Source organism: Leucopleurus acutus (genome assembly GCF_964270905.1).
Source record: "Leucopleurus acutus genome assembly, chromosome: 2".
Lineage (NCBI taxonomy): Eukaryota > Metazoa > Chordata > Mammalia > Artiodactyla > Delphinidae > Leucopleurus > Leucopleurus acutus.
In genome coordinates this window covers 26,093,743-26,106,506 of record NC_139143.1, presented here as the reverse complement: position 1 = coordinate 26,106,506, position 12,764 = coordinate 26,093,743, and the positions used below count along the sequence as shown (strand labels likewise).

Here is a 12,764-nt window from a genome sequence, read left to right as displayed (position 1 = left end):
TGTTCTCCAAGATGACCACACCATTTTATATTCCCACTAGCAGTACAGGAGCATTCCAGTTCCTCCACATCCTCACCAACACTTAGTATGGCCAGTCTTTTCTATTTTAGCCTTTTATATAATAGATATGAAGTCGTATCTCACTGTGGTTTTAATTTACATTTCATTAATGACCAGTGATGTTTAGCATCTTTTCATGTCCTCATTTGACATCCATACATCTTTGGTGAGGTGTCTTTTGCCCTTTTTAAAATTGTTTTTTGTCTTACAGTTAAGTTTTGAGAGTTCTTTATGTACTCTGGTTATAAGTTCTTTATCAGATATATGACTTGCAAATACTTTCTCCCAGTCTGTGGCTTATCTTTTTACTCTCTTAACAGTGTATTTTGAAAACTATGAATATTCAAGGTTAATGAAGTTCAATTTATCTCTGTGTCTTTTATGAATCATGTTTTTAGTATCATATCTAAGAAATGTGTGCCTAACCCAAGATCAAAAATGTGTCATATTATGCTTTCTTCTTGAAGTTTTATAATTTTATATTTTACATTTAGGTCTTTGATCCCTTTTTAGTTAATTTGTATATATTTTTATGCATTAAAGTTTTTTTATATGGATATACCATTTGCTGTAGAAACTATCCTATCTATACTAAATTACCTTCTCAACTTTGTCAAAAATTGTCCATATTTATGCAGGTTTATTTCTGGACTCTCTATTCTACTCCATTGATCTATTTTTTTAATCTTTACACCAATACCACACTGTCTTGATTATGGTGGCTTTATAGTAAGTCTTAAGATACTGTTAGCCATAACAGTATGAGAAAACCATAATTCAAAAACAGTCATGTACCACAATGTTCGCTGCAGCACTATTTACAATAGCCAGGACATGGAAGCAACCTAAGAGTCCATCGACAGATAAATGGGTAAAGAAGATGTAGCACATATATACAATGGAATATTACTCAGCCATAAAAAGAAACGAAACTGACTTATTTGTAGTGAGGTGGATGGACCTAGAGTCTGTCATACAGAGTGAAGTAAGTCAGAAAGAGAAAAACAAGTAAGTAAGAAAAACAAGTACAGAGTGAAGTAAGTCAGAAAGAGAAAAACAAATACATATATATGGAATCTAAAAACACAAAATGGTTCTGATGAACCTAGGGGCAGGACAGGAATAAAGACACAGACGTAAACGATGGACTTGAGGACACAGGGAGGGGGAAGGGTAAGCTGGGATGAAGTGAGAGAGTAGCATTGACATATATACACTACCAAATGTAAAATAGATAGCTAGTGGGAAGCAGCTGCATCACACAGGGAAGTCTGCTCGGTGCTTTGTGACCACCTAGAGGGGTGTCACAGGGAGGGTGGGAGGGAGATGCAAGAGGGAGGGGATATGGGTATATATGTATACATATAGCTGATTCACTTTATTTTACAGCAAAAACTAACAGAACATTGTAAAGCAATTATACTCCAATAAAGATGTTAAAAAAAAAGAAAGAGGGCTTCCCTGGTGGCGCAGTGGTTGAGAGTCCGCCCGCTGATGCAAGGGACATGGGTTCGTGCCCCGGTCCGGGAAGATCCCACATGCCATGGAACGGCTGGGCCCGTGAGCCATGGCCGCTGAGCCTGTGCGTCCGGAGCCTGTGCTCCGCAACGGGAGAGGCCACAACAGTGAGAGGCCCGCGTACGGCAAAAAAAAAAAAAAAAAAAAAAAAAGAAAGATACTGTTAGCCTTCCAACTTGGTGCTTAGTTTATAAAATTGTTTTTTGGCTCTTCTAGCTCCTGTGCATTTGCATATAAATTTTAGAGGCAGCTTCTGAATTGATTTTGTCGAATCACTCTCTACCAGAAAAGCCTGCTGGGATTTTTCATTGGGTTTTCATTGAATCTATAGATCACTTTGGAGAGAATTAACATCTTAATATTGAGTCTTCCGACCTATGAACACAGTTTATCTCTCTATTTTTTCAGGTCTTTATTAGTTTTTCTCAGGTGTGTTTTGTAGTTTTCAGTATATGTATCTTTTGTCAGATTTATCCTTAAGTATTTAATATTTTTGATGTTATTGTAAAAGATATTTTTAAATTTCAATTTCCAGTTGTTTGTTACTGGAAATTGTATTTAGAAATTGTATTTAGAAGGTGTATTTAGAAATACAGTTGATCTCTGTCTGTTAATCTAGTATCCTGCGACCTTGCTAAACTCAATTATTAGTTCTAGTCGCTTTTTTGTGGATTCCATTAGATTTTCTACATAGATAATCATGCAATCTGCCAATTAAGACAGTTTGACTTATTTCTTTCCACTCTGGATACCTTTTATTTCTTTTTCTTGCCTATTGAACTGGCTAGAACCTCCAGTACAATGTTGAATTGAAATGGTCAGAGTGAACATCCTTGTCTTGTTCCTGATCTTGGGAGGCATTTAGTTTTCTACCATTAAGAATGCCATTAGCTGTAGGTTTTTCCTAGACACTTTTTATCAAACTGAGGATATCACCTTCAATTTATATTTTGCTGAGCATTTTTATCAGTAGTGGATGCTGGAGTTTGTTAAATGCTTTGACTGCATCTACTGAGAGAATCATTTTTCTTTTTGGTTTGTTAATATGGTAATATCTGTTAAAATTATAATGATAGATCAATTTTTTGTTAACCAACCTTGCATTCCTCGGATTAGTCCCACTTACTCATGGTATAAAATGCTTTTAATATGTTCCTAGATACAGTTTTATAGTATGGTTCACTAATATTTTGTTTCGAAATTTTGCATCATTGTTCATGAGGGATATGGGTCTTCAACTTTTTTTCTTGTAATATCTTTGTCTGTTTTGGGTATCAGTGTAATCCTGGCCTCATAGAATAAATTGGGAAGTTGTCTCTCCTATTTAATTTTCAGGAAGAATTTGTGTAGAATTGATATTATTTCTGCCTTGAATGTGTGATAGAATTCACCAGTGCAGTTAAAGGCACTGCTTTCCCTGTGGAAAAGTTGTTAACTACAGATTCTATTTCTTTAATGGATGTAGAGCTATTCACATTATCTATTACTTCTTGAATGAGCTTTGGTACTTTGTATCTTTCAAGAAATTTGTTCATTCTTCCAAGTTGTCTAACTTACTGGTGTAATGCTTCTTTATTGCCCTTTTTATATTTGTAGAAACTGTAGTGAGGCCACCTCTTTTGTTCTTGACATTGGTGATTTGTGTCTTCTCTCTTTCTTTGCTGATCAGTCATGCTAGGGATTTATCAATTTTATTGATCTTGAAGAACCAGCTTTGGATGTCATTGGTTTTCCCTATTGGTTTTTTAATTTTTTATGTCATTGATTTCTGCTTTTATATTAATTATTTCCTTTCTGCTATTTAGTCTTTAATTTGCTCATCTTTTTCTAATTTACTGAAATGGAAGCTGAGGTAATTGATTTGAGACCTCTTGTTTTCTGATATAGGCATTTAATGGTATAAATTCCCTCCTAAGTACTTCTTTAAAGGCATCTTACTAATTTGGATATGTTGTGTTTTCATTTTCATTCGCTTAAAAACACTTTCTAATCTGCTTTTTGGTTTCTTCTTTGACCCTAAGTTATTTTGAGCTGTTGAGTTTCAAACTATTTAGGGATTTTCCAGGTATCTTTCTGGATTGACTTCTAATTTAACTCTAGTGTGTCAGAAAACATAGTATGAATGACGTGAATCCTTTAAAATTTATTTAGACTTATTTTATGTACCAGAATATGGTCTATCCTGTTAAATGTTCTGTGTGCAATTCAAAAGAATGTGTATTCTGCTGTTGTTGGGTTGAGTGTTATACACATGTCAAGTAGAATGAATTGGTTGATAGTTGTTCAGATCTTCTATATCCTTACTGGTTTTCTGTCTGCTTATTATATCAATTATTGAGAAAGGGGTATTTGAAATCTCCAACTATAATTCTGGACTTGCCTGTTTATTCTTGCAATTCTATCAGATTTTACTTCACGTACTTGAACTTCTGTTATTAGATACATAAACACTTATATTGTTATGACCTCTTGATGAATTGTGCCCTTTATCATTATAAAATGGCTCGCTTTCCCTCTAGTAATATTTTTGTCCTAAGTCTCTTTTGTTTGATATTGATATAGCCGCCCCCAGCTTTCTTATGGCTACTGTTTGCATGGTATAGCCTTTTCCATACTTACACTTTCAACCTATTGTTTCTGTATATTTGAAGTGCACTTCTCATAGGTAACATATAGTAGAGTCTTGCTTTTTTATCAAATCTGACAATATCTACTTTCTAATAAGGGTATTCAGACAGCTTACATTTAATGGGATTCTTCATATGGTGTGTTCCAAAGTATTATTTTTCTGTATGTTTTCTATTCAACCCATCTGTTCTTTGTTCTCCTTTTTATTTTATTTGCTCTTTTGAATTTATTGAACACTGTAAATGATTCACTTTATATCCTTTGTTGGCCTTTTAGTTGTAACTCTTTATTATTTAGTGATTGCTGTAGGATTTATTGTATACATCTTTAAGTTATCACAGTCTACTTTTAAGCGATATTATACCACTTCATGTCTAGAATAAGAAGCTTACAATAGAGTACTTTCATTTCTCCACTCCTAACCTTTGTGTTATTGTTGTCAAACCTTTTAATTTTGCGTATGTTAGAGCCCACATGTTACATTGTTATTTTTGCTTTAACAGTCAATTAGCTTTGAAGGAGATTTAAATAAGAGGAGGATAGCATGTATTTATTCACATAGTTGTCATTTCCAAAGCTCTTCATTCTTTTGTGTATATCCTTTGTGATGAATTCTTTCAGCTTTTTTAAGTCTGAAAAAGTCTTTATTTCCCTTTTATCTGAGAATGATATTCTGGTTGGGTGTACAACTCTAGGTTGGCAGTTTTCAGTACTTTAAAAATGGTGCTCCATTGTCTTCTCACTTGTATTATTTCCAAGAAATCTTTCATCATCTTATCTTTGTTCCCTTACATGTAACATAATTTTTTTCCTCTGGTTATTTTCAAGATTTTTTCCATCATCACTAGTTTCAACCCATTTGATTATTATATGCTTTAGTGTAGTTTTCTTCATGTTTCTTGTGCCAGGGGATCATTGAGCTTCTTGGATCTGTGGGTTTATAGTTTTCATTAAATTTGGGAAAGTATTGACCACTGTTTCTTTAAATATTTTATCTGCACCACCCTCTGTGTCTTTCCCTTCAGGGACTTCAATTGCACACATATTAAGACACTTGAAGTAGTCCTATAGCTCTTTTTTTTAATCGGTTTCTGGTTGTTTGTTTTAAAATTTTATCTCTGTACTTCATCTTGGATCGTTTTTATTGCTATATTGTCAAATTCACTAGTCTTTCTTTTTGCAATGTCTAATATGCTGTTAATCCCAACCAGTGTATTTTTCATCTCATACAATGTAACTTTTATCTCTAAAGATTCAGTTTGTATCTTTTTAATACATTCCATGTCCCTATTTAACGTTTTTAATGTTTGAAATACCATCATAACTGTTTTAATGTCCTTCTCTGTTGATTCTAATATCTATGTCAGTTCTGGGTTGGTTTCAATGATCTCTTCATTATAGCTCTCATTTTCTTGCTTCTTTTTGATTGGTTATTTTTGATTGGGTGCTGGACATTTCTTTATTTTTTTAATGTTTTTAATCTTTGTTTGGGGATGCAGTTGTTTAGAAACAGTTTGATCCTTTATGGCCTTACTTTTAAGATTTGTTAAGGTGGAACCCAGTCAGTTCTCAGTCTAGGGCTAAGTGTTCCTGACTACTGAAGCCAGACCCTTGCGGGTACCCTACCCAGTGCCCTGTGAATCTTGAGGTTTTCTAGTCTGGCTGTTGGGAACAAGCACTATTCCTGGCCTTGTGTGAGTCCTGTGCACTATTACTTCTAATCTTTTCCAGTGGTTAGTTCCCCAGCCATGGGTAGTTTCATCACTCTGTGCTGATCAGTACTAGGTTGAATACTTGAGAAGACCTACTACAAATCTCCAGAGTTCTCTCCTCTCCAGCACTGTGTCCTGGAAATGTTGCTACCTTGGCCTCCCTGGACTCTCAGCTCTAGCTCCTCCGTTCAGAGAGTCTGCCAGGCTCCACCTGAGTTCCCTCTCTCTGAGCCATGGCCCGAAAACTCTGTCAGTGCAGTAAGCTGGGAAACGGCTAGTGCTCACCTCCCTTACTTCCCACCTCTCCAGGATCACTGTCTTTTGCTGTTTGATGTCTAGTGTCTTGCAAATGGTTGTTCTACACATTTTGTTCAGTTTTTGGTTGTTTCCGGTAAGCGGAAAGATCCGGTCCCTGTTACTTCCTCTAGGCCAGAAGTGGAAGTTCTCATGAGCAAGTTTGTGATTTTCCCAGGGGAACTGAATGAGACTGATGTTTGTGCAGCACCTGGCACTTGGCAGGTACTCAGCAAATACCTGGGTGTTCCCTGACTCTGCACCTGGTTGTTCATTCTTCCTGGTTTTACTTTGGGTTATCAACCTGATTCCTGGCTGAGCTTTAGGTCACGGTCTCTATGACGGTCCATCAAAGCGGATAATCACTTATGGGCTATTTATGTTTTAATATCGTCCGTTTCAGAATCCTGCTACACAAAGAAGATGAAGGTAAATGTAGACATTTACCTTCTCTGTGAAATTTCCTCTAATTCAGCCTACATGAATTATTCATTTATTTATAGTAGGAATATCAGTAGGTTTTAGAAGATCAGGGATGTGTGGCGGACAGAATTTAAGAGGACCATGCTATTTGTACCCCTGCATAATTTTGCAGGGGTTTCCTACTAGGCCATGAACTTCAACCTTTTATTTCCTCTTTTGTCCCATCAGATTTCCCAAGGAGCTATACGAAGGACAGATGAGTGTTAGCCAGAACTTAACCACTTCTTTCTTCTCTTGTCTTCTCTCCTGTGACAGTGTCTGGAGGCCGCAGCCGCCTGCACCTCATTGATCTTGGCAGCTGTGTGAAAGCTCTTAGCAAAAATCGGGAAGGGGGCTCAGGACTGTGCCTCTCACTGTCTGCTCTGGGCAATGTCATCCTGGCTCTCGTCAATGGCAGCAAACACATCCCATACAAGTAAGTGACTCTTCTACTCAAAGAATGGGGTGAGGAAAGCATGGTGCGAGGGCTGTGTGTGGCATTCTCTGTCCAGTGTCATCTGGGGAGAGTTGTACTACAGAGGTACAGTATGGACCACATGGTTAGTTCAGTGCCAGAAACCAGACTTCACTAACAATTGTGTAATGCATGATTTTCCAAATTCAAAAGCTACAGAAATATTTACATTTACCCCAACGCTAACATTAGGCTGCTCAAGTCAGAAATAAGAAGAAGTTATCTCAGCTGAGGTCTCCAATCACAATTGCCATTGGTAGATTATTGTCACCATTGTACAGATGCTTTATAGCGATGAGAGCAAGGGGCATAAGATTGAATTACCCTTCCCTTAGGAACAGGGCTGCCATATTTAACCAATACAAATATGGGATACACAGTTACATTTGAATTTCAGATAAACCACAAGTATTTTTTAGTATAAGCATCCCCCCAGTATTGCATCAGCTATATGGGCATCCTGTATTTTATCTGGTAGTCCCATTTAGGAGAACTTAAAAAGCTTGGGGAATTACCACCCACCATCCTATGCAGATGTTTATTTCACTTCCAAGATCCTTTTCCTCTTTCTGTTGCTGCTCCACGAAGATGAAATTAGAACTTCTCCTATGTCTGGAATAGCCAGAGACTTGCCATATCATCTGTGCTCATGAATGACCCAGCCCTGGAGCCACCCCTCACCACCATCACCCCAACTCATCTTTGTCATTGGACAATGTGATGATGGGATGATGGGTACTCTCCTGTTTTTTCAGGCCCTGCCAATGTCCAGCTGCACCTTCCACTAGCTGAACCTTCCTTCACATCTCATAAACTGAGGGTTATAGCTGTATATCTTATCTATATCACAAGGATAAAAGGCTCAGAGTGATATGTGTATGAAAGTTTTTTGTGAAATGTGTAACACTCTAGTCAATAACCAATAATGATAATGTGGTTGAGCCTATCCTCACCTATTTAAATGGAAATAACACCTACCTTACAGAGTTGCCTTGAGGATTAAGCAAACATACAGTACGTAGAATCATTTTTGTTTAATCTGTAGGATCCTACAAAATATAAATTACTGTTGTGTAGGACGGAAAAGGTAAGTCGGGCAGTTTGTTCTACAATAGCTGAGGTTCAGGACAAGTCCTTGAGTTCTCCTTCCCCTCTGCCCTAAGCTGATGCCAACACTGTGCCTTTATTCTCCACCAGGAAGCCCATTACTAGACTACTTTAGGAGCTTAAATAGAGGTTATAATCTTGTCTGTCTCAATTCTTGAAATTTGGAATCCTGGGATAAACCCAGAAATGGCTTTTCTACCCCTTGTGAGGATTCTTTTCTCTGAGAAAAAATTCAAGTAGAAGGTTTATATAGTTTCATTCAGTATCATTTCTGCAGTTGAATAAAGTCAACTTGTGATTACAAGGAAAGAGAGAAAGAGAGGAAGGAAGGATGGAAGGAAGGAAGGGAGGGAGAGAGAGAAAGCAGGAGGGAGGAAAAGAAAGAAAGAGGAAAGAAAGAAAGAAAAGAAGGAAAGAAAGAAAGGAAAGAGAGAGAGAGGGAGGGAGGGAGGAAAAGAAAGGGGGAAAGAAAGAAAGAAAGAGAAGAAGTAAAGAAAGAAAAGAAGGAAAGAAAGGAAAGAGAGAGGGAGGGAGGGAGGGAGGAAAGAAAGAAAGGAAAGAAAAAAAGGAAGGAAGGAAAGGAAGGAAGGAAGGAAGAAGAAAGAAAAGAAAGAAAGGAAAGGAAAGAGAGAAGAGAGGGAGGGGGAAAAAAAAGGTCTGCAGAGGTACTGTCAAGGTTGGAGATCTTAGAAAGGAAAGAGTTATCAGGCCTCATTGGTTTCCCTGTCCATAAAAAGGGAAGCATGTCTATTAATGTAATAACTTAATAGATCATGGCATAGACAGAGTTCAAAATACCACCTTATGAGGTCACTGATTATGTATTTTACTTACATTATTTCTGTAAAGTGACATACTTTTATGATTTCAATAGTTGAATTGATGGTAGGAGGGATGGATGAATGCAAGCATATGAAATTACTTTTACTTTAGATAAAGTAACTTCCTTTCGGTTCCAGTTGGGTTTTATTATAAACCTAAAGGGAAACATTAAGAATTGTTTTTATTAGTAGTTCAAGGTCTCTTGTTAAATTAAACATATCTAACATCAGCTAGCCACAACGACCAGCTACCTGCCCACTTGGGAGGGCTGACAAAGTGTGAAAACTCCACTCACCATTCTCTGCAGACATCTGTCTGCTTCAGTTCCCTTCCTTCCCTTCTGGCTCCGAGGGAGTGGTGATTAAAGCGTTTCTATGTCTGAAGTTGGCACAGACGTAACATAAATGTGGTGTCTGTGTAAGACACAGGCATAGAGTTGTCCCCCACCATCAGGATCCTCCTAGGGATCTTGCAGAGTTGCCCACTGCTTGATGCCAGGAAACATGGTGGCCTGGCCATGCGGCCAGCTCTGTCCTCCCCAAAACATTTGTTGACAGTGCCCTCGTACAGCCAGTTCTATCAGCCCTCCGTCCTTAATGCCCATCATTGTGTGTAAACTTTCAAAGACCCTTGCTGTAATATTGTTTCAGATTCTCAGCCACAGCATATATTCAATATTTGGTTCTGCAAATACATTTGCAAAGTGATTAATCAACTAGAAACTATCTTCTTTCGAGGCACAGGAAGATAAGGCAAAGATTAACTCAGATCACCCAGCCAGCTGGTGGCAGGATCAAACCGCATCACTTTTCACAGCCTCAGAGACCTTGGCAGTTCGTTGCCAATCCACTCCCCCCAACCTCATCAAGCTCTGTAATATATTAGCTGCCTTTGCTCTGCACAGCATGAGGTCTTCAGCACAGCAGGATGGCCCAGATTTCTTTTATCAGTTCAGTCGGCGCTCCAAAGCCACATCACATGGCATTTGTTAGCGTACTAAACACCTTTCCCATGTTAAACCTTGTCTTTGCAGTAGGTTCCTAAGACAGGGAAGGTTTTCTGCCCTTGCAGTTTCCTCTTATTCCTGTTCACTTACAGGAAAAAACGGAAAACCAAACTCCACGTTCGCTGCCTTCCCCCACCCTTCCAAAACACAAAAACCCACTCACGTTGGTCACCCTGGACACTTCTGTGCTTGGAACCTGCATCATTTGTGTTTGCTTCTGGGAAATTAACTGGAATGTGCACAGAGGGGATGTAGCCTGTCCTCGTTTCTCTTCATCATCGTTCCAGACTCTGTCATGTGAGCAAGCCTGAAAGCGAGTTTGTATTCATTACCCATCACAGGTGCTCCCACGGGCACTCTTAGGTGTGCCCTCAGTGGTTTGGACTTTGCAAATGATATTGCCTTTAGATATGACACATGCAAGTGCAGAACAGGTTCCCAGCCTCAGCCACGACATAGCACAGGCTCGCCGACCAATCCAAGTGCTATAAATCCATCCCAAATGGTGACACCATTCAGAAAAGCATTCAGGGACAGCAGGGAGACCACCAAGGGCTCCAGCCTCCTAGTCAGTTCTGCACTGACAGGCTGCACAAAACTCCCTAACTTTGGGGAACCTCTTGTCTAGGGGAAGCTGTCATAGTCCTAAGCATGTTGACAGTGCATTTGCCAATTTCCTTCCATCGCTCAGCCATTTGCTATTCCTCAACACTTCTTGGGCACTAAGGTTGTAGGAGCCTTCCCTTCGATAGATGAGAAAAATTAGGCAGAGACGTCGAAATGAATTCCCATGCCAAAAACAAGCGTTGCAGGCACACACCACTAGAACTGGTGCCCAGAAGGGCCACCACAGGAATCTGGCAGTGTGCCCTTAGCTTTGGCTAAAGTGCTGTTAGGTCCCAGCTGATCTGCAGGACTACAGTCTTTCCAGAGACTTGGAAATTCTAACGACCCCCAAGTTCTCTCGGAATAGAATTTTTCGTCCCTTTTAGATGTCTGGTAAGGCGAAGCACACCCTTCACACTTACTTTAAGCCTGAAACATTTTTCCTTCGTTTGTAACTGTTATTCCATTTGGATAAATAATGACTTTAATAGGTCAAACGGTCTATTTGATTATTTGCCAACAAGATGCTGTCCTCTGCTTCTAAACAACAGATATGTTATCATGTCCCAGCTTCCGTTGAACAAGAGGTCATGGAAAGTCATTCTGTGACCCTCTCGGGTTGTGTCTGTCTGAGATGCTATCCCCAAGTAGCTTGAAGCATGGTTCTGCATGAACAATCCCATGATCCAATTGGTGCTCGATGCCTCTCTTTTAGGGTTTTGGTCTGTGTGGTTCAGACCAAGACGAAATCCTTGTGTTTTGGAATCTGTCACTGACATACTCTGGGGCTCAGGCAGCTGACTTCCTCATGCCCTTGTTCTCTCTGGAGAAGCAGGTGGAGACTGAGGCAGTTTGCTGTCACGAGCTTCAGTCTGCAGGCCAACACCACTGCAGGGGCCACTTTAGAAGCGGTTGTTCTACAAAAGTGATAAGGATGCCTGTCATCAGGGTCTGGAACGGAGGCACTTTTCCTCCTAAGGCCCTAGTGAGGAGTCAGGCACTAAGGTCACGTTTAAGAGAAAAGCAGCATCAGAGCACAGCATTTCATTCAAACCAGCAAGCATCACTAGAGACTCAAATTCAAGTTGGTGACTTATGGAGAAATGACAGTTTGTAAATAGAGGCGACTTTTTCAAAATGTTAACACCTCTTCTCATCCATGCTGGAACCTGCAGGCCTAAGATGTCATAAGGCCTTCACAGGACTTGCATCTCTGAAGAATGTGGACGTTCCCATGCCTTGCTTTGAGAAATATTTCCCCCCAGTAGCCATTTAGATACCGGGTTTGTCTCTGCTTTCTTAGAACTGCAAACCCACTCAGTGTCTGGGAAGCTAGAGAAAGGAGCTCATGACCGATATGAGCTATAATACTCAGTTCCCCTGACTCACCCAGGAGACAAAAGGTTTGTCCCTCGTGACTCAAATGCATATTATTTACAAAATGAAATTAAAAAGATATTTTCCAGGAAAAATGCAAAGGAATATCAATTCTGCAGATTTATTTAAGATAGCATGTAATGGAGAGAAGCTCTGTGTAAGAATCTTCTTGTGTGTGTGTGTGTGATATGAGACACATACATATGCATGTTTAGCAACCTGTAAATGTACATTAATGCTGTATTATCTCCTCCTGATTTACAGGGAGAACATCAATTTAGAACTATTTGCACAAACTCCAGATACCAGTTTATAGCATTCCCTATTTAGAAATAAAATAACCAAAGTCTCAGGTTGCCAAGCAACTGCAGCAATGATAATTCTTAGTGTTGCTGCTTCAGAAATATACATTTTTATACATTTTAATGACTGTTAGGATGCAGAGAAAGTAAGTTCAGAAAATCACCAGCACATACGTCTCTTTTGTATGAGATTTTAGCATCTCTTTCCTTTCATGCTTCCCTCCTACCTCTGTTTGCTTCCCTGGCCAGTGGTATCTTCACATATAATTATGAAAATTTTCAGAGATTGATATTATTTTCTTAAGAGTTGAGGCATCAACCACCAGTAAATGAACTCTGCCAGGTTTATCACAGAAGCATGCAGGTCACTCAGGGAGAAATGAGGCTGTCTGGGG

The 12,764-nt window shown here is 39.1% G+C and overlaps 1 protein-coding gene across 1 annotated transcript in view; it reads left to right on the top strand.

Moving 5' to 3' along the window:
* KIF26B (kinesin family member 26B) overlaps positions 1-12,764 on the top strand; it is a gene marked incomplete at both ends in the record, with an annotated part of 493,633 nt that overhangs the window by 424,864 nt on the left and 56,005 nt on the right. Inside the window, one exon of the mRNA XM_082833473.1 lies at positions 6,951-7,110. Coding sequence (XP_082689599.1) covers positions 6,951-7,110 — 160 coding nt within the window. The remainder of the gene's footprint in view (positions 1-6,950; positions 7,111-12,764) is intronic.